The sequence below is a fragment of the Tachysurus fulvidraco genome, chromosome 8, assembly GCF_022655615.1.
Source record: "Tachysurus fulvidraco isolate hzauxx_2018 chromosome 8, HZAU_PFXX_2.0, whole genome shotgun sequence".
In the NCBI taxonomy this organism is placed as follows: domain Eukaryota; kingdom Metazoa; phylum Chordata; class Actinopteri; order Siluriformes; family Bagridae; genus Tachysurus; species Tachysurus fulvidraco.
In genome coordinates this window covers 21,007,807-21,035,554 of record NC_062525.1, presented here as the reverse complement: position 1 = coordinate 21,035,554, position 27,748 = coordinate 21,007,807, and the positions used below count along the sequence as shown (strand labels likewise).

General features: G+C 42.6%; 1 protein-coding gene across 1 annotated transcript; it reads left to right on the top strand.

Annotated features, from left to right (window-relative positions):
* On the top strand, nucleotides 1-27,748 carry LOC113662189. Its single transcript, XM_047817838.1, has 22 exons — nucleotides 1-301; nucleotides 539-681; nucleotides 2,350-2,489; nucleotides 3,416-3,610; nucleotides 16,291-16,316; nucleotides 16,467-16,526; nucleotides 19,231-19,290; nucleotides 20,141-20,188; nucleotides 20,442-20,563; nucleotides 21,736-22,005; nucleotides 22,103-22,204; nucleotides 22,323-22,449; nucleotides 22,559-22,695; nucleotides 22,915-23,187; nucleotides 23,467-23,565; nucleotides 23,681-23,807; nucleotides 24,357-24,467; nucleotides 25,008-25,192; nucleotides 26,354-26,508; nucleotides 26,689-26,931; nucleotides 27,096-27,258; nucleotides 27,361-27,748. Exons 1-22 carry the CDS (start codon nucleotides 1-3, stop codon nucleotides 27,436-27,438), a joined length of 3,165 nt encoding a protein of 1,054 aa, XP_047673794.1. The 3' UTR covers nucleotides 27,439-27,748.

Here is a 27,748-nt window from a genome sequence, read left to right as displayed (position 1 = left end):
ATGGCGGCCCTGGTGGCCACAGAAAGGCATCTGTGGCACACCTTGTCCAACCTCCCTGAGGTCTACAGTTGGGAGGATGGGGCACACCTCATGTTACGGTCCCCATCCCTCCCCTGCACCACCGGGGCACCAGGCCATTGGCTCTGCCACAAGATGTGCTTCAGCGCACAGCCTCCTGCCAGCGGGCACCTCCCTCTACTTCCGTCCAAAGCCTCGGTATGGATGGGGGAGACCTGTACGTCACAGTACGTTGCTCCGGCCGTTTGGGTCATGGAGGCCAGTCTGCCAGCCCTGCCAAAAGGTGTGCCTCAGGGCGCGGCTTCCCTCCAGTGGTTCGCTCCCCACCTTCCCACCTGAAGGTTCGTTGTGGGAGAGGATGGTCCGCCGCCTTTCGCGAGGCATCATCAGCTGCAGGGCGGGGCCCCAGCTGCACTGAGTGGGTCAGAGGCCAGCCCGGAGGGGCTGGTTCCCCTGAGGAACTTTCTGACAGCTTGGGAGGAGCTGCCAGGAGTCTCCAAGTGGGTCCTGCGGACCATAGAGGATGGCTACGCGGTTCAGTTCACGTCCTCTCCTCCTCGTTTCAACAGGATGTGTCCCACCCTGGTGGGACCCGAGCAGGCTCTGGTCCTGGAACGAGAAGTGCGCACACTCCTGAGGAAAGGTTCCCCCCTCGGCTCGAGAGTCAGGCTTCTACAGCCCGTACTTTGTCGTTCCGAAGAAGGATGGCGGGTCACATCCCATTCTAGATCTACGCTCTTTGAACCGCTCTCTCAGGAGGCTCAGGTTCAGGATGCTCACCCTCAAGGAGGTTGTGACTCAGATCAGGTCCGGGGACTGGTTCATCACAGTAGATCTAAAAGATGCATACTTTAACGTTTCCATCCTCCCTGCACACAGGAGATTCCTGAAGTTTGCTTTTGGGGGCGAAGCTTATTAATATCGGGTCCTCCCATTCGGCCTAGCACTCTTACCCCGCACCTTCACTAAATGCGTCGACGCAGCACTGACCCCGCTGCAACTCCAGTGAAAGCCCTGTGTTGGGGCCATTTTTGCCACATACTCGTTGCATGACGCTAATGACGGATGCTTCCCTCATGGGGAGGGGAGCGGTCATAAGTGGCCACTCCGCCCAAGGTATGTGGAGCGGCCCACTTCTCTCGTGGCACATAAATTGCCTGGGGATGATGGCAGTGTTTTTGGGGTCAAAACACTTCCTCCCGGACCTAAGAGATCGCCATGTATTGGTCCGCATGGACAATACTGCGGTGGTCTCCTACATCAACCACCAAGGGGGTCTCTGATCTTGCCGTTTGTACAAGCTAGCACGAGCGGTCCTCTTATGTTTTTTTTTTTTTTTTTTTTACAGCATTTAGCAGACACCCTTATCCAGAGCGACTTACATTTTTATCTCTTTTTTATACAACTGAGCAATTGAGGGTTAAGGGCCTTGCTGAGGGGCCCTTGTGGTCTCGGTACAGATTCCTCTCTTTGAGGCCCATTTATATCCCGGGACAGCTGAATGTCAGAGCAGATGCCCTGTCGAGGCAGGGGCTGAGGCCTGGGGAATGGCGTCTCCACCCCGAGGTGGTGGAGCTCATATGGTGGAGGTTCTACAGAGCCCAGGTGGATCTTTTTGTGACCCAGGAGACCTTGCACTGTCCCCTCTGGTTCTCTCTCTCTCTCTCACCCAGCCCCGTTAGGTCTGGATGCCATGGTACGGTCCTGGCCAAGGCCTGTACGCCTTTCCCCCGATCGCACTGCTCCCTGGAGTTCTGGAGAGAGTTTGCCGGGATGGAGTCAGTCTCCTCCTGGTACTACCTCGATGGCCGGGCAAGCTATGGTTTGCGGATCTCATATCCCTACTCGAGGGCCCTCTGTGGGAAATTCCGGGCGGGCGGAACCCTGGTTCACCCCCGCCCAGAGCTGTGGAGGCTGTGGCTGTGGCCCCTGAGGGGGCACAGTTCATAGTGGCTGGTCTCTCTAGCGAGGTAGGAGAGACCCCTCTCCACTCCAGAGCTTCCTCCACGAGGAGGTTGTATGCCGCACGATGGCGACTGTTCACTTTGTGGTGCGAGCACCATGGCCTGGAACCAGTTAACTGCCCCATCGGCTCAATTCTTGTGCTGTGCTGGCGGCTCTATTGGAGCCCCTCTTCGAGCCATTGACCGAAGTGGCCCTTAGAAGGTGCCTTCGGCCCCCTCATGACCTGTCGTGTTGCAGGCATCTGTCCTCCTCCATTTACAGCCCCTGAACAGGATCGACAGAACCGACTGTGTCCAGTTCGAGCACTGGTCACTTACCACTTACACTTAAGTCGGAGCAGCTGCTCATCTGCTACGGCCCTAATAGGAAGGTTTCCCGGCCACTAAGCAGACGTTGAGCAGATGGGTAGTGGATGCAATTGTGTCGGCTCACGAGTCCTCTGGCCTCCCCGCACCGCTCGGGGTCCGAGCTCACTCCACCTGTGGTGTGGCGACCTCTACGGCCTGGTCCGCTGGAGTGGCACTCCAAGACATCTGTGACGCTGCGGGTTGGTCCACCCCGCTGACCTTCGTCAGGTTCTATGACCTTGACTTCAGAGCCACCCCGGGCTCCTCTGTCCTACGTGCAGGTGCCGAGACCCTCACTCTCTAAGCAGGGTCTGGTCAGTGTGACGTGATTGGACACTCATTCCCATAGCGTTTCGTAGCTCGAGTTTCAAAGGGGAACGTCTCTAGTTTACGACCGTAACCCTAGTTCCCCGAGGAATGAGATGCTGCATCTCCGTGCCACACTCCCTGCAACCCTGCGGCGCTTACCTTCTTTCGCAGGAGCTAGCGTCTTGTCCATCTCGTAGCCATTTGTAGCTTCCTGTTTATGCGACGTCACCCGCCGATGACGTCACGTCCCAACGCCTATTGGTCAGATTACACACGTGGTTCAGAGCTCGGTCATGCAGGGGCATTCCCATAGCATTTCGACGTAGCGTCTCATTCCTCGGGGAACTAGGGTTATGGTCCTAACCTAGAGACATTACTGTTCATCGCTAGTGGAGTTTGTGACTGTTATATGCAGGCCATTCTATTTACCACATGAATTCACCACGGTTTTCATTGTCAGAGTGTACATTCCCCCAGCGCTAATGCTAAAGAGGCTCTATGTGTACTCTATGGGGCTATTAGCGATTTGCAGAATGTTCACCCCGACGGACTGTTTATTATCGCTGGAGATTTAAATTAGGCAAAACTCAAATCAGTGCTCCTTAAATTCCATCAGTATGTGGACTTTGCAACGAGAGGGGCAAACATGCTCGAACATTCTCTGTGTGTATTGTGTGGCGCCCGCCCCCACCTCGGCTACTCAGACCACATCTCTGTTATGCTATACTAGCAGGACTTCAGGACTGCTTTGAGTGCACTGACTGGAACATCTTCAGGGAGGCTGCAACCAATGGCGCCTCCATCAACTTGGAGGAGTACACGGCATCAGTGATCAGCTACATTGGCAAGTGCATTGATAACATGACCGTCTCCAAGTCCATCACCACACACTCCAATCAGAAGCCGTGGATGACTGCTAAAGTACGAGTGCTGCTGAAGACTAGAGACCTAGCCAGACAAGGCAGTTTGAGGTGCAGAACAATGTAGCGGCAAGGTAGACCATCCATCCCCCAAACAATCAGGTATTCTGTCTATCCATGTCCAATGTGAGGAGAACTCTATGCAGAGTTAACCCACGGAAGGCTGCTGGACCAGACAACATTCCTGGCAGGGTGCACAGGGAATGTGCAGAACAGCTAGCTGATGTCTTTGCTGACATCTTCAACATTTCCCTGAGCAGCGCTGTTGTTCCTATGTGCCTCAAGACAACCACCATTGTCCCCGTCCCAAAAAAGTTTATCATCCTGTCACACTCACACCCATCGTTATGAAGTGCTTCGAGATGCTCATCATGAGGCACATCAAGATCCAGTTAACACCCTCACTGGACCCCCTACAGTTTGCATCTCAACAACCTGTTTCTGAATGTTAATAAAACCAAAGAAATGGTTGATGACTTCAGGAGAGCACAGAGCGACCATTCTGCTGAACATCGACGGTGTTCATCTAGCGAAGAACTTCACCTGGTCACTTAACACTAGTTCCCTCACCAAGAAAGCCCAGTAGCATCTCTACTTCTTACGAAGTAAAAAAAAGGCTCAAAAAAGTATTTACAAGGGCAGAACCTGGTTGTTAATAACCTAGCTGCTTCAATGTTATGGCATAAGTTGGCCGGCATCGATCCCCCTCCAAAATTTCTAGCAGACCTGCATGAAGATCTGCAAATCTTCAATGGCCGTCTACATCAGAAGAAAAAAGCAGTGTCACAAACCACACAACATGATGCAACAGCAACCTTTCAGAGACTGGTAAAAACTAGGATCTTTGTTGCATTCATCTTTTAAAAGCATGAGGGACCTAGGAAAATTCCAGCAGATTTGGTGTTACAGAGAAGCTATGTGTTCTGTTTTAAATAATGAATTGTTTTTTACACAAGATTTGAATGTTTTATTTTTATTCTACTGTGCCTTTTAGATCATTTTTTCTCATAAAGTAAAGTATATTTATTTCTTTTTACTTATTTATTTGTTTGTTTACTTACTTTCACAAGTAAATGTATCTCTCTCTCTCTCTCTCTCTCTCTCTCTCTCTCTCTCTCTCTCTCTCTGTCAAGCTATACTTGCCACTGGACATTGAGAGTTCTTAGTGTGATCACTTCTTCTTAGACCTTCCTGATCCATCCTGATGCCTACACCTGGTCTTTTTGCTTTGTGATGCACACTGCCAGTGATAGAACTGCATGGACAACCCATCTTTGTGCACCGGTCTTCATTAGTGAACATTTGAAGACTTCGTCAGGAAAGAATTAGCGTTAAGTCTATAATGAACTCAGAAATTACCCTGACCTATTAGTTCCTCTGGAGCACTTGCTTGCACAATTCCACTTAACTACAAACTGTTGGAACACATTATTAACTTTATTAACATTTACAAAATTTTCTGTCCAGTGTCACCCAAATGAGGATGGGTTCCCTCCTGAGCCTGGTAATTGTCAAGGTTTCTTCCTCATATCATCTCAGGGAGTTTTTCCTTGCCACCATTAGGCTTGCTCATTATGGATTATCACTAAATAAAATGACTTGAATTGAAACCTTAAACAAACAGGCACTTGACCACACACCTCCTTCCACATACAGTACCCCCACAGCCTGACTCAGCTAGTAGTAGGGTAGCAGAAAGAGAAAATAAGGACCCATTTGATGATCAGACACTCCTCCTCTATCATGCTCTACGTGCTGTCTCGCAAAACAAGCTTGCAACTGATGCTTGCAACCAGACATTCTTCTTCCCCCATATCCTGGGACAATATGGCCCCAGACCTCTGTCTGATGCATCTCAATATCACATAGCAAAAGATTTGAGGCATGAGGCATAGCCATGATGAATTAATGGAAGAACACATTCCCTCTTAGCCCACATGAACTCCTATTCACCTCATATGCACTTGTATAGAATAACAGTGAAAGATAGTATGTGGCATACATGGTTTACCATCAGGCCCAATCCATACAAAGTAAATAAGTTCCCTTTCGAGGGAACTCGACGCTGCGTCAGTGCTGACGCTATGGGAATGCTTCTTTGAGGAAGTTGTGTCTGAAGCTCTGTGTGCACACACGCCATTTAATGGCTCGGAAAGGACACGTGACGGAGTAATTACTCGCCAGTAAGTCCATATAAGGGCATCTACGTCACGCTGCTCCAGTTTTCTTTGTCTTCAGGAAGCGCTCTGTGTATGTGTGTCGTTTGTCTGTCTGTCAAGTGCAGGGAAAGAAAAAAAATAGGGAAAGACTAGGCAAAATGTTACAGTCTAAGCACTTTAAGAGATGCGTACATCCGTGCCCCCGCTTTATCACGGCGGGCGACGCGCATTCTCTTTGTGTGGTGTGTTTGGGAGAGGAGCATGCCCGGTCGGCTCTCGAGGGAGCCGGCTGCGTGCATTGTGAGGGATTCCCTCTCCACACGCCTGGCTGTATTTTCAGCTTCGGCTGCGCCTCGTGGTTCGGGTCCTGCGTCTGCCGAGGCAGCACGGCGGCTTCAATCATGGGGTTCCCCTTTCTCTTGCCCTCTCCCCTAACTCCGATCGCTCGGTTTCGCGTTCGGGAGCTCGCGCTGCGATTTCTCCCAACCCGGAAGAGAGCATGCTGCTTCCCGCGTCCGGCACTGAGGAGCTCGATGTCAGAGGGGAGGGGCTTTCCACCTCAGAACGGCCGACGCAATCAGTCGCGTTCGAGGAGCTCCTCGAGGTAATAACTCGAGCTGTTGAGAAGCTGAATTTAGATTGGCCTGAGGAGGTAGTTGGTGTCGCCCATTCTAAGCTGGACGACCGCTTTCTCACTTCCGGCCGTCAGCCACCTGCACGTAGGCGTCTGCCATTTCTTCCAGACCTCCATACTGAGGTATCAAGGTCTTGGAAAAATCCCTTTTCAGCGTGTGTATTTTCTCCAGCCATGTCAGACTATTCAGCCATTATGGGGCTTGAAGACCATGGGTATAGGACGATGCCGAGAGTTGAAGAGACGCTGGCCAGTTATCTCTCCCCTGCATCGCCCGCATGGAGAAAACCTGCCTTCCATCCAAGCCATGTAGAACCACTTCGGCCATTGTGGGTAAGGCCTATGAGGCAGCGGTTCAAGCGGGTGCAGCACTGCACACCATGGCGGTCTTGCAGGCCTACCAGGCTGATCTGCTAGCGGAGCTGGATGGCGGTGAAGGGCTGGGACCTCAGGCAGTGTCCGAGCTCCGCCACGCCACTGATCTCGCGCTCCGTGCCACGAAGCAGACGGCCCGCTCTATAGGCCATACTATGGCTGCGCTGGTTGCCACAGAGAGGCACTTGTGGCTTAATTTGACGGGCATAAGGGAGAAGGATAAGTCCTTTCTCCTGGACGCCCCAGTTTCACCTCAGGGCTTGTTTGGCGACGCAGTTAGTACTGTCGCCAACAGGCATCAGGAGGTGAAATGCCAGTCAGCGGCATTCAAGGAGTTTCTCCCTCGCCACAGGGAGCAGCCTGGGCCATCATCTAGCCGCCCCCCCCTTCTAGCTCACTCAGGGCAGTGAGAAGAGCTAGTGTGGCGGCCCGTGCCTCCACGTCTAAAACTAGGGAGGCCGGTTCACATGCCCGGGCCCGGACCCATCCGGTGAGAGAGGACCTTAGGTCTGTCCTCTCAGCCAAGCGGGCCACGAAGGAGTCCTGATGCCTGAGGGCAGGGGCTCCTGGGAGCGCCCTATTCAGAGACGCTCTTCCTACTGCCAGCCTTACTTACTTACTTACTACTCAAGCGCCTTTGTCGTTTCGGGGGGCAGTGGGGCCTGTGTCGGCTCCCCTTTCTTGTGCGGATCTTCCCGTGTTCGCGTCTGCCGGTACGCTGTTTCAGGGCGCCCGGGAGGTCTGCACAAGTTTGACACCACTGTCAGGCAGCCTGGCAGCGTGGAAACCTCTGCCAGGGGTGTCTCAGTGGGTTTTGAATACTGTAGAAAGGGGGTACAGGATCCAGTTTTCCTCCCGTCCTCCGTGTTTTCAGGGTGTCTTGCCCACAAATGTGGGTGGGCACCAGGCGGTGTTCCTCCGGGAGGAACTCCTCTCACTTCTGGAGAAAGGGGCCATAGAGCATGTTCCCCTCCCAGAGCGGGACTCCGGCTTTTACAGCTGATATTTTGTTGTTCCCAAGAAGGACGGGGGGCTGCGTCCGATTCTGGACCTGCGGGCTCTGAACTGTACTCTGAAGACTTACAAGTTCAAGATGCTCACGCTCAAGATGATCGTGTCCCAGATCAGATCCGAGGACTGGTTTGTCACGATCGACCTCAAGGATGCTTATTTCCACATAAGCATTTTGCCGGAGCACAGGAAGTTCCCCAGGTTCGCTTTCGGGGGCGAAACGTACCAGTATCATGTCCTTCCCTTTGGCCTAGCCCTTTCACCACGCACGTTCACAAAGTGCATGGATGCTGCCCTGGCACCAGGGCATCCGTGTACTGAACTACCTGGACGACTGGATCATTCTGGCCCAGTCAGAGGCTATGGCAGCCACGCATCGAGATGCTGTGCTTGCCCACATGAGGTCCTTAGGACTCAGGCTGAACCCAGGAAAGTGTGTGCTTTCTCCTTCTCAGAGAACCAACTTTCTGGGAGTGGTTTGGGACTCCACCACGATGCGGGCACATCTGTCTCCCACTCGGGTGGCCTCCATCTTGTCAGCGGTGAAAGCTATTCGGCTAGGCCGCAGCCTCCTGTTGCCGAGGCACAGAGGGTGCTCGGCCTCATGTCAGCAGCAGCCAACGTTATTCCTTTGGGTCTGCTTCACATGAGGCCATTCCAGCTCTGGCTCAAGGGGGCGGGCTTTCATCCTTGCAGGCATCCCCTCAGGGTTATACGGGTTATGCGCCGTGGGCTTCGTACCCTCCTTATGTGGAAAAGACCCCGGTTCTTGGCCTTGGGTCCCATTCTAGGGTTGTGTCACCGTCGCAGTACTCTTTCGATGGACGCCTCGCTCTCGGGCTGGGGCGCAGCCTTAGATGGCCACCCGGCCCAAGGTCTATGGGAGGGCCCCTGTCTCTCATGGCACATAAATTGCCTGGAGATGAGGGCTGTGTTTCTAGCGTTGCAACACTTTCTCCCGCACCTCCTAGTGCGAACAGACAGCACCGCGGTGGTGTCCTATATCAACCATCAGGGCGGTCTGCGTTCACGCCCCCTGTTCAGGTTGGCGTGGCAGATTCTGCTCTGGGCAGAGACCAGATTTCTTTCGCTAAGAGCGGTTTTTATCCCAGGGCGGGTACATCGGGAGGCAGACTTCCTGTTGAGGCAGGTGCAGAGGCCCGGGGAGTGGTGTCTTCACCCTCACGTGGTGGAGCGAATCTGGCAGATTTTTGGCCGGGCGGAAGTGGATTTGTTCGCCTCAGAGGAGTCGACTCACTGTCTGCTGTGGTTCTCCCTCTCTCACCCGGCCCCGTTGGGCCTGGATGCCCTGGTATGGACGTGGCCGAGGCTCCGTCGGTACGCCTTTCCCCCAGTAGCTCTGCTCCCGCAAGTCCTAGCCAGAGTGCGCCACGACCGGGTCAACCTTCTCCTAGTTGCCCCCCGTTGGCCCTCTCTGGTTTGGTTCACGGACCTAGTCTCCCTCCTGAACGGCACTCCATGGGAGGTTCCCGTCAGGAGGGATCTCCTCTCTCAGGCGCAGGGGGCAATTCTTTACCCCCACCCTGAGATGTGGAAGCTTTGGGTCTGGCCCCTGAGGGGGACCAGCTCCTAGATGCAGGCCTCTCAACTGAGGTGACAGAGACTCTGCTAAATGCTAGGGCTCCCTCCACTAGGAAACTGTATGCTCTGAAGTGGAGGCTTTTTCGCCTCTGGTGTGACGAGCACTCTCAGGATCCAGTTCATTGCCCGGTTGGTACAGTGCTGGAGTTCTTGCAGTCTTGCTTTTCTCGGGGCCTGTCCCCATCTACTCTAAAGGTGTACGTGGCTGCAGTTGCCACGAACCACGAACCTGTCCGTGGGGCCTCCTTGGGTAGGCACCCTTTGGTCTCTCGCTTTCTGCGTGGTGTCAGGCGGCTGAGGCCTTCCTCTAGGCCACGCCTTCCTTCCTGGGACCTCTCTGTGGTCCTGGAGGGGCTGCTGGAAGCCCCCTTTGAGCCCTTGGAGTCAGCCTCTGAGAAGTTTCTAACCCTGAAGTCGGCTCTGCTTCTTGCCTTGGCCTCTCTCAGGAGAGTCGGGGATTTGCAGGCTTTGTCAATCGCCCCCGCCTGCCTAGAGTTTGCCCCCGGCATGTCCAAGGCTATCCTGCACCCCAGGCCAGAATACGTCCCTAAGGTGCCCAGGATGGCGGGATGTCCTATCATCCTGCAGGCCTACTGTCCCCCGCCCCATGAGTCGGTGGAGCAGGAGAGGCTGCACTTGCTTTGCCCGGTAAGGGCCCTGAGGACTTACGTCCACCGCTCTAGCTCGTGGCGTAACTCCTCCGCCCTTTTTGTCTGTTTTGGGGGCTGGAATAGGGGTAATCCGGTTTCCAGACAGCACCTGGCACACTGGGTGGTGGAGGCCATTACTCAGGCCTATGAGGTGTGTGGTCATGCCTCACCTCTTGGCATCAGGGCCCACTCCACTAGGGGTATCGCCTCATCCAGTGCCTTGGCCAGGGGTGTCCCCATTGAAGATATTTGTGCTGCGGCAGGATGGTCCTCTCCGCACACCTTTATCAGATTCTATGACCTGGACTTGGACCCCACTCCAGGGTCCCAGGTACTGCGGGGCCTATGATGTGCTGTTCCCAGTCTGCTCGTGCTCTCTCACGGCCTCTGGCGCAGTCATTGACCGGTGCATGGCGGCGTGGGTATTGGCATTCCCATAGCGTCAGCACTGACGTAGCGTCGAGTTCCCTCGAAAGGGAACTACACCAGGTTACATATGTAACCCGGTTCTCTGAGAAGGGAACGAGACGCTGCGTTGCTGGCCATGCCCCAGGCATCCGTTTGCGCTTCCTTCAGACAAAGAGAGCTGGAGCAGCGTGATGTAGATGCCCTTATATGGACTTACTGGCGAGTAATTACTCCGTCACGTGTCCTTTCCGAGCCATTAAATGGCGTGTGTGCACACAGAGCTTCAGACACAACTTCCTCAAAGAAGCATTCCCATAGCGTCAGCACTGACGCAGCGTCTCGTTCCCTTCTCAGGGTACTGGGTTACATACGTAACCTGGTGTAGTTTTTTACAAATTGAACATTTTTGGGGTGAAGAAATGGTCTAAAGAATTGACAAATGAGCAAAGGGGAGGAATTCTGGGGGAAAACAACATCAGAGTGAGGCAGAAAAAGATGGACCGGATATGGCAGCTGCAGCATTCCCTGTAAGCATTCACCATTCTCTGCTGCATGAAGGAGAATTGTAGGGTTAATAACAATACATCTTTTCATAAGTGAGAAGTTTCTTCTTGTGTCTGCTTCAGTAAGAAATCTGCAGGGGAAACCTCCCCTCTTAATGGTCCCCTGCTCTTCAGCTGCTACATAGTTGACAGAGTCAGTTTTACCATGTTTCTGACCTTAGCTGGACTACAAATACCAACTTCACAGTGAAGAAGACACAACAACATCTTACATTCCTGCAAAGACTAAGAGAGCCATTCTTCCACCATCCATCCTTACCACTCTATACAGAGGAACTGTGAAAAGTGTCCTAGCCAGCTGCATCACTGTGTGGTTCCACAGCATCAGGACTTGGACTAATAGGATCTGCAAGAGCTTCTTTCCCCAAGCTGTCAGAGCACACACTGATGCAACTCATGAACAAATGCACAAATGCACTAAAATGCACATTGATGCAGACATCTGCACTCCAGGATCTTAACTCTTTTTATTGCCCATATTTGCATATAGCTACCTCTGACTGTGCACTTGCACTTTAATTTACATTTTTTTCTTTCATTACTTATATTTTGACCTCATACTTGACACCAACCGTATATTTATCACACCTTATCTCTATGATGCTTAAATGTTTACTATTACTCGTATATTACTCGTATATTACTCGTATATTACTCGTACTATTAAACTTGTATAATTTGTGCTTCTACGTCCACAGGATCCTCATCAAGAGGGCACGCCATGCTCACCAACCTTCTGGAACGAAGTTACAAAACATAACCTGCTCCTGAGCAGGTTATCTTCAGAGAGTCAGTTGCTATGGTTACATACATACCTAGAAAGTTACTATGCATTCCAGGGGGCAGTTCATCGCACACACCATGCACCACAAGTGATGGTGAAAAAATGGTGAAATGTAAGTTTACCTCTATGATTTGTTTTCATTTTTTTTCCTAATAAATTACTATCTCTGTCACTTTAAGGCTTTTTGAACAAGATTAATTTCTATGTAGGCTTATTTTATTTAACTGCATATGATGTATAGGCTACTGTGATCTTAGTCTGACATGTTACACATGTTGTGTGTGTGTGTGTGTAAAGCAATATAAAAAAAACTTTTTATTGAATTTTACTTTTATTGTAAATAAAGAAATAAACTGCCTGGCAAGCAAAAAAATTAATAAAAATAATTTTGACAGATCCTGTCTCTCAAAATTCTTCCGTCTCTGTTGGCCTCTAAAATCTGTAGGTGTTCCTCTGGGCCATCTTCCTCAATACAAGGAGGGTGGCTCTCTCCCCTTATAGTGGCAATATTGTGAAGCACAACACAAGCCACTATAATGTCGCATGCCCTCTCTGGACTAACCCAGAGACCACGTAGACACTGAAACCGAGATTTGAGGATCCCTATAGTCATTTCCACCTTGGCCTGTGTTCGGCTGTGAGCCAGGTTAAACCGTGTCCGTGGTCCAGGCTCAGGTTCAGGGTAGGGTGTCATTAAATAGGGCAAACAAGGGTATCCTCTGTCCCCCAGCAAGTAACCATTGTACTGTCCTGTAATGATTTGAAGTGTACAACATACTGTATGAACGGCTCTACACACAGTTTCCTTTCCCACATGCTCTGAATCGCCCACACTGTACAAAAAATGGCCAGACGCAAAAAACCTAAGTGCTATGCACAGAATGTTTTCTGTGCTAAGCGCAAAACCGCGGTTTATTGTCACATTTGCGATATGCGGTTTTAAAAGACGTGTTAAACAAACTAACGAATCTTTTGAAAAACGATAACGCTCTTTCAAATATTCATTAGGGTATGCAAACTCGTCAATACACAGTCTTATAACCCTCTCCCGATGAAAAAGAAACTCGTATAATTTGTGCTTCTACGTCCACAGGATCCTCATCAAGAGGGCACGCCATGCTCACCAACCTTCTGGAACGAAGTTACAAAACATAACCTGCTCCCGAGCAGGTTATCTTCAGAGAGTCAGTTGCTATGGTTACATACATACCTAGAAAGTTACCTCCGTTTTTGGCACTGAAAGGTTATCCACGAACTTACCCTTAAACATACCCAGTTATGTCACATAACCTGCTTTCTGGAATACCCCTCAGGTTTCCTTCGGTAAACCCAGAGTTTCTTTCGCTCTCCTCCCCTTTTTAAAGAGGAAGCGATGTTTAAACACCCCATTCATTGCACACATTTCAGTTACACAGAGAGCATCAAAGGGAATGTGGGATGTGGTAGCTCAATGACGTAAATGTAAAATGAATGAAATGGCGTGTCGTTTTATGGATGATCCTGTTGATGAAGAGTCTGTATTCATTCGTAGGAGTTACATTTACATCGGGAGAGGATTTTGAGGCCCAGAGTGCATTTTTGTCATATCCCTATGCATTTTTCTTTGATCGGTACCATTTTTCTTTACAGTCAATAAGATCCATAATCTCATCCATTCTTACATCAGCCATCGCGGCCGTGCTCTTACATCCAAGCAGATGCTTTGCGTTGCATTACATTTCTTTGCAAATGGTAGTTTTCTGAATAACATCGGGGATGCAGAACATATTAGTAAGGCTACTGTTTGCAGAGCGGTCAGGAAAGTGTGACTTGCTCTTAAGCGCTTTCTGACAATTTTTGTGTTGTTTCCTGATAAAATAAAATACTGTTCTTCCCGTTTCACCTCTGATATTATAACAGTTGGGAATTTATTCTAAAATAGTTCTTAATTACTAACTACAAATTACATCTTCAACCAGTCTAATTATGTTGGCTTTGTATAAGCCAACATTCTGTTTTCCTACTGGAGTTATTTTTCTTAGCCAACTTTTTTATAAAATTTAATGCGGCCTATAGCTTTCGGACCACATGCACCAAATTTGGATATGTCGTAGACCGTGAAGTTTGTTGGTATTACTTTTCTAAGCGATCGGAATTCCAGAATTCCCGGTACGGAAGCTCAAGTGGCTTTTTTCCCCATTGACTTCCATTATAAAATGTTGAGGTTTATAACTCGTCAAGTTTTTGAGCAATTTACACCGAACTCGGACAGGTTCTATTGTTCATTCAACAGTAAAAATTACATGTATTCTTATATGCAGTATAATAATAAGTAGAATCCCATAATGACTGTACTATTGACATGAAATGTGCAAACCCTCAGTAGTCACTTTTGTCCAAAAGTATTGGCACCCCACCGGCTATACTGGTGATGTCACGCATAGCCCCGCCCCCAAAATAAGCGAGATCACAAATTTTGCACAACATGGACATGTCATATATCAAAACACTCAGCCCAATGAGGGGAAGTGCCTCACGTGTATTCTGGTCACGTCACATGACGTCACGCATAAATAAAAGATTAGCACAATATGGACATGTGACATATCAAAACACTCAGCACAATGAGGGGAACTACCTCACATGTATTCTGGTCACATCACGTGATGTCACGTGAAAATAAAAAACTAGCACAACATGGACATGTCATATATCAAAACACTCTGCAAAATGAGGGGAAGTGCCTCACATGTATTCCAGTCACGTCACGTGACATCACGTGATGTCACGTAAAAATAAATAATTTCCACAACATTGACATGTCATATATCAAAACACTCAGGACAATGAGGGTAATTGCGTCACGGGTATTCGGATCATGTCACATGCTCATGTAGGCTCACCTCCAAAAGTATTGGCACCCTAGCGGTCCAGTAGCTTTCACAAGCTTTCTGTCCACCTGCCTCAAAAAGTCACACATACCCATATGTCCAGGCACTTCCTTTGCGAATACTTGCACCGACCTGAGTCAAAGCCAACATCAAAGTTTGTCACGACAAACATTACAAATCTAGTTAGATTAATGTAACAATTACTATCTCTAGAAAGTATTGGTAAACTTACTTTACTTACTTAATTTTATTAATTACTTTCTAAATCCCAAATCAACCTTAACCACTTGAACAATAAGGAGAGATAAGAAACTGCATTTCTAATGCTTTCAAATAAACAATATACAATTGCATGAAATATCCTTACAAAGTGTGTAAATAGAGGGAGAGGTTTACATTAAAAATATACTTCCAATTCTGCTGGCGAGACATATGCGGACTTTTTTTATGTCTGACGCTGTTGCCATGGTGACGTAATATCTGTGCTCCATTGATAATGGCTTTTTATAGTCGTGGTGCACGCACTTAACTCAGAGTCAGTCAATTTAGAGTTGATAAAACTAACTCTTTTCAGCTGTTCTGTAACCGAAAACTCAGAGATTCCCATCTCAGGGTTTGTCAACTCAGAGTTCAAGTTTAAACTCAGAGATGGTTGAACCTCCTTTCTGAAACAGGCCCCAGGTCTCCAGCAATTTTAGCAATGTGGAGATGCAGTGAGGCAGAACCCAGGGGGTGAAGCATTATTTCTGATTTATAAAAACTGTCCAGCTTTGTATTGTAATTGTGCCTCAATTGCCTTAAATCTTCACTACCAATGTTAGATAAAATTTCTTTTTTTTAAATATAACAACACATACGTTTCATGTTTTTTATTTTTTACATCTGAGAACATACCGGCTTGTTTTTTTCTGCATGTTTTTCTTTCTGAAGACACAAGTGAAATGTGAAAAGACATGTCTATAAAGTCTAAAGGCTTATAGCAATGCAAACTGTATGCTAATGTATTTTATTTTTAAACCGGCTTTCTCTTCCATATAAATACATTTGTGCTGAGGTAGTTAGTTTTAAACAAATGTTTTATTTTTTTACATGAATATATATAATATCTATTTTTTTAAATAACAAAAAATGGTTTAATCAAATCAAATTTTATTTGTCACATACTTTTTACATCTGTCCGGTATTCAAGCTTAAAAAGGAATTTAATTAGGTATAAAAATAAAACCAAAAGGAGGTAGATAAATAAAAACTGTATAAACTGTATTAAACTATATAAAATAAGAAAATATGTGAAAAATATATGTACAGTATGTACATAAATGCATATGGTTTTAATGATTGTCCTTAAAGTGTTCATGTGCAGTATGGTGTGTATAAAGTGGGGTGTTACATAATTTCTGGATCTAAAAATCAGAACTAAAAGTTATTTATAATTATATTTTTTTTATTGTGTATTATGATGACTACTTGTATGACTACTTGTTTCTTATTCACAGGCAAAAAAGCCACTACCTTAATAAGTCAAAGTTCAAATATTCATTAACAAAACAAAAAGGATTTACCCAACCTCAGAATAGACTTGCTTGTCAGCTGTATTCATGCTTTGTTTGGTTGTTTTTTCTTTGTCTTTTGTCCTCTCCTTACTGTATATAACAAGCTTCACTGGTATTTTCAGGACACAAAACAAGAACCTACAGTCTGGTAAGTGTCTGTGTTTTTAATTTTATAGATAGATTTTTAAAATTTTATACATTGTGCTTTTTCAGCTGATCAGGTTTCCTGATGAAGTTGATGATGTATTGTATATGATTATGAATTAAATATGTGTCTCAATGTCTTTTCCCCCCTCAGGTTTTCTTTTCCCCATGGAGTGTCAACTTCTGCTGTGTCTGCCAGCATTGCTCTTCATGAGTAAGTCATTAAATCCAAACAAAAGAAATGTGTTTAGCATTTTTAAATAATGAGGTAGAGTTCTTGTTATAAACATGTTATTGTTATATAATAATATAAAGCACTGGAACTTGAAGACTACTTTCACAAATGATAAATAAATGTCTCGATGTAAAACACTGTCTTTATCAAAGATTACACATGTTTCTATTTAGTTTATTATTTGTTAAGTGTCTGCTGGACACATCTTTGTGACACATGTGTTAATATAAAAATGCTAACATACTAAAATAAGCTCATTATTATAAGCCTGTGATTGGCAGCTGCACTAAATTCAAAGGTGTTGTATAAAATCAATGACAAACCAATATCAAGCATTCAAGTGCTGTTGTGTAGTGTTAATTTCGTCACCTATTTTTACTTTAGTCTTAGTCTTAGTCTTGGGCCAAATGTCCTCGTTAGTTTTAGTCATATTTAGTCATTCACATATTTTTTTTGTTAGTCAAGTTTTAGTCGACTAAAAGTCTTTCAATTTTAGTCTAGTTTTAGTCAAAAAATGTTAGTCTTTTTGTAAAATAACACATTAATGCTGATTATGAAAAGCCTAAGATCAAAACTGTAGGTGTGGGTATATATATAAAGTAAATTACTTAATGCAAGTTATACATGGTATTGCACACACCTTTATTGATGATATTTGGAGCAATATTACATGTAATTGTTAAACTTGATTCCCTTACATATACATTTGCTTTTAAGCCTAATTATTATTTTGATTATGATGTGATTGTGACAGGGGAAGAGGTTTCAAGTTGGGGGTGCTGAGTTTTTTCTGTCACCACTTTTGAATAAGAAACAATATCAAGGCTATAAAACTTGTCAAAACCCCGCAAATCACAAAAGTATCAATGAGAAGTTGAGAACACTCGTTTAAACAGTGCATACACTCGAACTTGACTGCACATTTTTTACTTTATTGATACTGCTTAATCGTAATGCAAAGACCGGTCATCGGGACATAAGCTGTCATGTACAATAAAAGCGCCTGCGCAGCGACAGGAAATATCATTTAACACAAAAGGCCTAGACGGTGGACTTGCGCTCAGGATTTTTTTTTTTTTTTGAGCGGCGTGTGGACGAACTCTTTCTACGCACACACACAGACCGCTGCTAACTATAACACACCGTTGCCATGAAAAACAGGATTCTAACCGTAGAGACGGAGCGCACTATTTTCTTTAGCGGAAGCAATACAATTGTTCGGCAGTTTCGTGTCTCAGCCACAGGCGTATGAAACCTGTAACGAGCAACAGCGCAAAGCCGCGAACTCCTTCTGAATCTTTTAAAGGCGTAACAGAAAATGAAAAAGCAGAGACAATTGTAGAAGAAAATGAAGAGAGATTTTATCTTAGTTTTTATTTTATACAAAACATTTTCGTCTCGTCTTTTTTCGTCAACAATAATGCATGTTAATTTAGTCTTAGTCAGCGTTTTTGGACAGTGGTGCAGTCTTGTCATCGTCTCGTCTTAGTCATGAAAAAAAGGTTGATGAACATATTTCGTCTCGTCTGACGAAATTAACACTACTGTTGTGTCAATATTTTTACATAATGTATAATAATGTATGTTAGATTATATCTTTGTCCAAATGCAGCTTAATGGAAGCTTTACAAATGCAGCTTTACGGAAGCTTTACAAATGCAGCTTTTACGGCAGCTGCTACTGCTGTATGTTTCTGTGCCAACCAACACACTTGCATTATTGAATCACAAATATCTGCATATATCTGGATGTGATGACATTATACACGTCTTCATGTGACTTACTTGCTTTGGCTTGTACTTGATTTTTAAATGCTGCAAAAAAAAAAACTACTCTGCATGAATGTTTTATTATTGTTCTAGATGTATGCGTGTGAGATGCTGATGTGTCAACACTTGTCCTCAACCTCGATCAGAAGGTTATGGGATGATGCAATAATGGAATGTCCATGACATAGATAGCTCAAATGCTCAGATTTATTCTAGCAAATCCACTTGAATCATATTCAGTTTCCATTTGGGTTTGTGTGTGTGTATGTGTATGTGGTTTAGTCTCAAGGACGCACATCAGAACAAACAATAATCTGCCACATCCGTAGCGACTGGACTAATTAGAACTTGTCCGAACTTGTCTGTGCAGGTCTATAACTCCGCCCACATATTACGTCACCAACAAAACAGCAGGGTATTTTATACAATTATAATTTGCTGCTTTGCCATACTTGAATACCATGCCATACCATGAATACTGTGTACAGATGTTCAGGTGTGCAGTAAATGTACATGTCAAGTTCCTTTATAAACCAATTTTTGTTTACCTGCATAGTTGATCTAATTAGAACATTTTCCAAATTCACAAGAGGAATTTTCCAAAAAATGAACTACTTAGAATACGTAACAATATTTTTGAACATTGTTTTTTTGTTTGTAGAATACATTTAAAAAAAATATTACCTAATAAGGTTTTATGTAAAGTCAAAACCATTTATGGTATTTGCAGATGAACCTATCCAGATTCTAATCTAATGATAATATATGATTATAGACACACTGCACTTTGTGTTTAATGCATATACATCATAACAAAAGGAGGGATAAATGAGTGGTCTAACAATCTCTCTCTCTCTCTCTCTCTCTCTCTCTCTCTCTCTCTCTCTCTCTCTCTCTCTCTCTCTCTCTAATAGGCACTGTGGCAACAGGACAAAATACAACCACTTTGTTGGACTTTTCAACAACATTACCAGGTACATTTTAACAATATAAACATGTACTATTTCCATTACTTCCACTCATAGCAATATAGCCACTGCTTTATGGTGTCAACTTCTTCATATAACTTCTACTTCCACATACACTCATGTTTATGAAGTTTCAAGCAACACTCTAGGTTTAGTACTTAATATCAAGGTAAAATTAGACTCTCATTGATAGAGTCCTGGACTCTATCAATGAGATTACAATCAGGTCTCCATGAGTGTCCCATTTTATTTAAAGAACAGAGAAGTATCAAAGTCTGATGTTCCACATGTGTTTGTGGAAGAGGAGTTTTGCAAAAAAAAAAAAAAAAAAAGGGGAGATTTCTGAGGACTTCAGAAAAAGAGTTACGAGTTTAAGAATTTGCTCTCATAGTCATATAGATTCTGTACAAATGGAGGAAATTTATGCCCATTGGTACATTCCCAGAAGTGGTCAACCAACAAAGATCACTCCAAAAGCAAGACATGTAATAGTCTGTTGGGTCAGAAAGGAATACAGAGTAACTTCTGAGCAACTAAAGACCTCTTTTACTTTGGCTTATGTTGATGTTCATGAGTCTGGAATCAGGTGAACACTGAACAACCTTGGTTTGCAGGGAAGAGTTGGAGAAAACCACTAATCTCCAAAAATAAACATTGCTGCCCATGAAGTGGATCATGTGGACAAGCCAGAGGATTATTGGGGAAATAATTTCTGGAGGATTGAGACCAAAATAAAGCTTAGATCTAGACCACGGCAACAAGTGACAACAGTTGCAGCTGATGCATGTGATATTCAATGCTTTCCTCCATCTCTCTCTTTCTCTCACTCGCTCTCTCTCTCTCTCTCTCTTATTAGGCAACACGGAAACAGGACCAAGTGCAGAACCAACAGAATTAACAATATGTAAGGTTTAATATTAAATGTGAACATGACATTTGAAGTAAAGAAAGTTTAATAAAAACATTCCAAGAGCATATGGCGATGATCTCATGCGCTCTTACTATAATTTTGGCATACAGGAAAAATAGTATTTTCAACTGTCCTTTGGCCTTGGGGCATTAAACATAGAAGTCCAGTGTCAATGATTGGCAAAGATGAATACCTAGAATTATGAGTTATGAGTTATTATGTTTACAAATTTATTGATGTGTTTCAGATCCACCTTTTTTTCAAGTTGGACCTGAAGCAACACAGCTTGTTCTCAGTGATGGAGCTTATGAAACAATTCAGCTTCAGCAGCCATTCATGTACGCTGGGCAAACATACACTCAGCTGTATGTAAGTATGAAAACAGTAAATCAATCTAGTCAGACTTTCAAAATAGTACAAATATTATCACATTCTTAAACAAAAAAAGACAAATTTCATACTTGGTTTATATATCTATTTCTATAATATCAATTATTAAACTAAAACATCAAATTTTAATATGGTAGTGTATTTCTTTTATTTGTCCCTTGTGTGTGTTTCATGTGATTAATTTATTTTCACATTACTGATCAATTGATTAACTAACCCATCCATGGCAGACATAAAGATTCATACATTAATTGGCACCCCCAGCCAATAATACACACCCATATTCTTTATGATTTCTTTGAATCTTTTGGTTTGAGGAAATATAACACTAAGCTGTACCAAACAATTCAAATTGAATCTTTTATTGCCAGACAGCACTGTGATAACTGGAGGGGAAAATCTGCATAATTTAGGTTCTCATCCTCCTTAATAAATATCTTCATTAACCACTGGGAAAAAACATATTAGTTGACCACTGATTTATTTATTTGTTTGTTTGTTTATGTTTGTTTGTTTGACAAAGGATTCTTATTTTTTTTACATTCAGATATTGCAATTAGTGTGAGTTGCAATTTTAATGTGAGTACTGATTAAGAAGTAAATACTAAAATACAATAAATTATTGGCATATCCATGTTACATTTCCATGTACTATTCTGTGAGGTACCTGTGTACTTTTTTTGTTACTCATTTTTAAAGTGTTTTATATTAAACTTTGCAACATTGGCTGGAATAAGGTTCATAAACTGCAATGAAATCAGACTCCATGAATATTTTTCATTTAGTTTCATGCTGCAATTAAAAAAATACATTATATATATTTTTTATGTCACACACACACACACACACACACACACACACACACACACACACACACACACACGCACACACATATATATATATATATATATATATATATATATATATATATATATATATATATATATATATATATATATATATATATACTGATTATTTCTGGTTTTTGTTTTCTCTTCCATGTAAAGACAAAGTCATATAAATCCTTTATCATCTTTACGTTTTGACATGTTGTTTCACAGATTTTTCAGCATTGCTTTCTAAAATATTTATGAATGTGTTAAAAAGGCTTTCTGCATGTAGATGAGTAATTCATATTTTTTCGTTCTCAGCTGTGTATGGATGGTTATGTGGCTCTCGACATTCCAATGATTGATGATGAATTACCCAATCCACAACTTGGCAAAAATATCATCGCTCCACTGTGGACTGATCTTGATGCTGACGAAGGAGGAAATTGGACCTATGAGCAGGCCACAAGCGGGCCTCTTATAGATGAAGCTACGAATGTGATTCACAACATTGTCCCCAGTCTGAACTTTTCTGCTTCCTGGGTTTTTGTCTCCACTTGGAAAAATGTGCCACTTGAATTGACTTCAGAGGTAAGCGTCAAAACTGAAGATTTTAAAATGTTTAATTTGGCTTGGCCATGAAGCTGTCTGAATATAAAAATATGTAAAAGTCTAAAAATCTACTCAGGTTGCATCACTTCAAGTTGTCTTGGTCTCAAATGCTGAAGGCTTTGCTTTGATCCTGATGAACTATGGGGAAATTCCTTCTATTCCCTCCCCTTACTGGCTGGTAAGAGCTTTTATATCAACCCATCATAGCCAAAAATAATGTTTACAAATACACTCTTTATATATTATTGGAATGTGGAATGTATTTACTGGAAAGGTTTTATTATCTGTTTGTCTAGGCTGGCTATGACATGGAAAACAGTGATTTTTTCACCATTTCACTAAACGATTCCTCTGAACTGTCTTCAACTAGCAACGTCAATTTCCCTGGTCGCTGGGCTTTTCCAGTTTCCTCCAGACCTATAGGTCATTGTTTTCTTTTTTTTCTGTAACTTATAATGTTGTATTGTAACTGTATAACTCATGTAAGGAGCTAAGCAAGATTATATGATACTCATCTCACTTTACTGCACAGGTCCCCATGCTCCTCATCATTTCTATCCATTCTGGCATGGAACCGAAGTTAATTTTTCTGATAATAATGGAAGTTCCCCTCAGATAACACTTCAGCAGCCATTCAGATTCTTTGGATCCTCTGAGTACACAATATATGTAAGAAACTTATCTGATAAAAATCAACAAAATAAAATAAAAAAGAAAATAAAATTTTGGTTGTTGGAAAATGAATAGATAAATAAAATAATACATAACCAACACCTTTTCAATCTTCTTCTTATTATTTAGCTACCATGAGTCACAATGAACCACTATTTTAGTATCTCATTTGAATTTTTTATTGTTGTGATGTTCTTGTTCTCATTTCTGTTTTAGGTAAATAAGAACGGTATACTCAGTTTCTCTGAGCCACTCGGCGAGGCTAGCCCTGATGATAATAGAGATATTAAGACTAATATCATTGCTCCATTCGGGACTGGCTTTGAAACCGACAACAGTTCAAGAGTCAACTATCAGGAAGTCACCAGTGGTCCTCTTCTTTTCCAAGCAACACAAGACATTAATACTATGTTCCCAGGAAGTCCTTTCTATGCTACATGGATCTTTATAGCCACTTGGCAAGCAATGTTATTTGCCAACAGCACAGGGGTGAGAATAGATTAATGTTCAAAGTAAAATTGTATTTCACAATCATTTATCTTCAAATTTCTACTCATGATTAATTTATTTTGACATGCAATGTTTTTTATGCAATTTATTTATGTTCAATTGAGGGTTTTTTTTGTTGAAATGCACTTTTGAAATTCACCATTGAAATGTAACTTAATTTATTTTTATTATTTATTTGTTTGTTTGTTTGTTTGTTTTTATTATGTTTTAGTAAATTTTAAATAATAAATAATTATGTTTTAAATAAATTTTTTTTAGAATGCGACATTCCAAGCAGTCTTGGTCTCTAATGGCATAGGTACCTCCTATGTCATGCTGAACTATGGAGAAATTGATTCTACTGATCAGTACTGGCTGGTGAGAGGATCGTGCTCATGTTTTTTCCTAATGTAGTAATGTAGTAACATATTGCAAGCTGAGGGAAATACAAAAAGAAATAATAGTCACTTTGTTGTTTGGCTATTCCTTTAAGGCTGGCTATGAAACAGTGGATGGCAGATCCTACTTGATTCCAGAAAAAGATACTTTTAACCTGTCCTCATCTAGTAATGTCCAGATTCTTGGGCGCTGGGCTTTCCAACTCACCGATTCAGAATCATGTGAATATTATTTTTATTCATTAGTTCTTGTAAATTCATGGCTAATTTTCAAACACAATTATATATTGGTGTTTTAGATGGTAGATGTGTTTTGCAGTGTTCTATAGTTCAGATCCCTAGCATCATTCAGCTCTGACAGAAGCTCTGACTATAATTCAAGTCACAGGTTAATATTCATGTGCCAAATCTATCACGTTATCATTTCTATAGTAACAGCACATTCACAGTGACTCTTAATTTAAGCATTATAATAAATAGAATAACAAACATATTCATGTTTAACATGTAATTTTTTTCTAAGGAGAATTCTAATTAGAATTTATTGGAGGAGTTTTCAATGTCACTGCTTGTGAAAGTCAGGGGTTCTTTAATTTCTAAAAAAAAAAAAAAAAAAAAAAAAAACATGCCACATCATAGTTAATTCTGTACTTATTACATTTATACAATAGAATTAAGTTAAACAGGTCTAGTTGATTAGTCTCTATTATGAAATGTGAGTTTAGTAATATAACTGTTGGGTGATTGTCATTCTTTTTGTCTTCCTTTTAGTAATCTGTCAATTCTTGAACTGCGCTTTGGGTGAAGTTTGTACGCAGATAAATGGAGCTTATGGCTGTGCCTGTGGGGAATATGATCCAAGGCCGAATCCAGAGACCTATGGTATATTTTTCTCATGCAACCAGTTACCATAGGAATCATAAAATTAGTTGAATGGATTCAAATTTTTAGAACTGTTCAGATCTAAAAAAAAAAAAAAACAGTTACTGGGATAAAAAATATTTTTAAAAAATACTGAAAACATGGCACAGTGATGACTCTGCTTACTACAGTAGACTGTACAACAAGTTAGTAATGGGGGACTAGTCAGAGAAACATCAGAGAGGTCAAAGCTTAAGCACCACCATGTTTTACTTTGTGCATGGTTTTCTGGGTGAATAACTATTTATAGTTTTCAAGAGAACCTGTTTTGTGATAATTGCTTAGTCTCTAACATGTATCTACTTTGGGTAATTACATATGCTAAGTAACATTAGTTTCTATACAAAGCAATTTAATAAATAAAATAGTGTTAGCCATTTTTGCTAATTTTTCAAATACAATACAATTTCTAAGATAAAATGGTAGCCACTGCTCATATAGTATTTCCTAGAATTGATTTCACAGAAGCCTGACTGTTCAATATTCCGGCTACATTTTCAGATGCCATTGAAACATGTTCAGGCAGTTCTGGATCACTGTCTATGTCTCGCTGTCAGCTTTTTGAGGCAGGATATCCTTCTAATGTTCTCCACCTTAATGACCCAAACTGCACAGGGGAGGTCGAAAATGACAGGCTGGTGTTCAACTTTGACAGTCAATACAACAAATGTGAAACAACTCTGGAGGTACTCTGCACTTTGTTAGATCACTTTAAATTTACATACATATATTACCTGTCCCTTATTTTCTTATATTCCATGCACAATATTTTTGGATGTCTGTAGTTTATCTTTGATGTGCCTCTTGATTAGTAGACATTGTTCGGCTGGTTTATTTATTTATTTATTTATTTTGAGAAGGCTTTACTCATAAATGATTTCTATTCAAAAGGCAACAATATAATGCAATCCAAAATGGATGACATTGAGTATTGGAAATCTTCTTCCTGTTGACATGGAGCCTGCTATACACAGGTCTTTATAGCATCACTTGCTATATACTGTAGCTGGGGTATGAGACAGGAACAGCATATACAGATTTTATATTGTTTTGTTTTATTATTGGAAAAAAGAAGAACTTATATTAGCTATACATCTTGTCAAAACTGCTTGCCGATATGAGTGGAGGTGGTGACTAACAGCTACCTAAACCTTACATATTCACTACCTATTCATTTGGCAACACTGTTAATTTTGGCTCATAAAACCTATTACCACAGGCATCAGTGGATATTTTTGAATATCCTTATTTTCACATCTCATCTTCACCAACTGTGCATTTCTTTGTGCTTCAGATTGAATTGATTAAGTTTCATCAGTGTATATTGATTGAGGTCTGGTTACAGTCCAAATCCACTATGATTTGATATGTACATCCTGGGATAATCACTGGTATGTAATACCTTTCAACTCAATCAGGGAAAGCCTGAGACTGTGTTCCTTCCATAAAGGAATACAAATCCTGGAAATGCTTGGCTTCTATGCAGCACCAGAAATCTTGTCAGGTAATGCCTTAGGCAAAGAAGGTTCATTATTTTATTTTAATAGTTTAGAGAGAGGAACAGGGGATGATGCCAGGTGGATAGCTTTGTTGAGTGACACCAGCCAGTGGAATTGAACTCACTCTGCACCACCAGCTTGAGGACAAGGGACAAGTTTTCATGTTGAGTCTCTAAAGTAGAGAACTAAAGTAGAACCTGGAAAACTATGTACCAAATATGTTCACTGGCTGGTCTTAATATTAGACTTTAATTATAGATTTATGGTGGAATTATGCAACACAGACGCTCAAGACAGAAAAAGTTCTTATAGATTCCTTATGTCTGTTTTTTGTTTGTGTTTCTTTAGAATAACCAAACACATATCATCTTCAAGAACAACGTTGGAACGACTGACGGGATGGGTGTGATCAGTCATGTTGGAGGGTTAAATATTGCCTTTTCCTGTGTGTATCCACTCATCCAGAGCATCTCCATGCCCATGGCCTTCCAAGCCACAAGAAGGTATGAATATAGAAGCAGCGTCACTGCTGTGACTAATTAAATAGGACTATTTTTATTATTTCTGTTTGTTTTTATTATTACTTTTAGAATGATTTATTCTAAGATTTTTTCTTTTAAATTTTGAATATTTTTATTTTCATGCCTATTGTCTTATACTGTGTTTTTTTATTCTCCTTACAGTGTAATCAGCAAGGAACTGTCAACTGAGGGCACATATCACATCAGCATGATCCCATATCCAGATTCTACATTCCAAATTCCATTCTTTGGCAATGTGACCCTAGAAGTGAACCAACAGCTATATATATCTGTACAAGTGGATCAGTTTGACAGCAATCAGATCGCTCTTGTGCTGGACAACTGCTGGGCCACACCAGTCATCGAGGGGGACTACTACATCCGTTGGGACCTGATCATTAACGAGTAAGAGTCAAAAAGTTGGTTGCATATGTGAATTCAAATAAACACAATCAGTGAATGATGCTTAAAATCATACATGAAAATAAATGAATCTTGTGTACTAAGTTTAAGTGAATATTCTCTAACAGATGTAAGATAACTTTTGAATCTTCTTTCTCTTTGTCAAGATGTCCAAACCCCGCTGATGGCACAGTGGAGTTGTTACAGAATGGCATCTCAACATCCAGCCGCTTCTCGTTCAGGATGTTTACTTTCACTGGCTTCGCTGAGAACATCTACCTTCATTGCCAGGTTCATCTCTGTCTGCAGGGGTCAGGCAACTGTGCTCTGGTATGTTTTCCAACGAAAGACACATTGGAATAATTATGAACTCCATGAATTTGTGTTGAAAATATATTTGTTAATTCATGCCACATCGATTTCCTCTCTCAGCCGTGTGATGGACAACGTTCCAGAAGACGCCGATCTGTGGATTTCTATGACTCAGCTGCAATTACTATGGAATTCTGATTTGTTTACAATCAATCTAACAGTTCTAATTTCTTTTTTCTTTTTCTGTGTATTCTAGATTTTAAAAATAATTGATATAATGATTGAAATGAAAGTAGTTGTTTTTTTATTATTATTTTACTCTTCCATAATATTATTCCTCAAATAAACTCAGTGAATTACAATCAAAACAAATTGACATAAACAATCACACAAGCAGCATTAATAATCAATCAGTTCAATTACCTAATGTAGCGAATACAAAGTTTTTCAAGAATAACCTTTAATAAGTGTCCAGATTCACAAATATGTTAAAATTTTAGTTTTGAGC

Excerpts from the sequence above, each read along its gene's own strand:
- LOC113662189 (XM_047817838.1), top strand. The coding sequence starts at position 1 with ATGGCGGCCCTGGTGGCCACAGAAAGGCATCTGTGGCACACCTTGTCC. Across the intron at positions 682-2,349 it reads GTTCCCCCCTCGGCTCGAGA|GAAGGTTTCCCGGCCACTAA; the intron begins GTCAGGCTTCTA and ends CGGCCCTAATAG. Across the intron at positions 23,566-23,680 it reads CTACTGATCAGTACTGGCTG|GCTGGCTATGAAACAGTGGA; the intron begins GTGAGAGGATCG and ends TATTCCTTTAAG.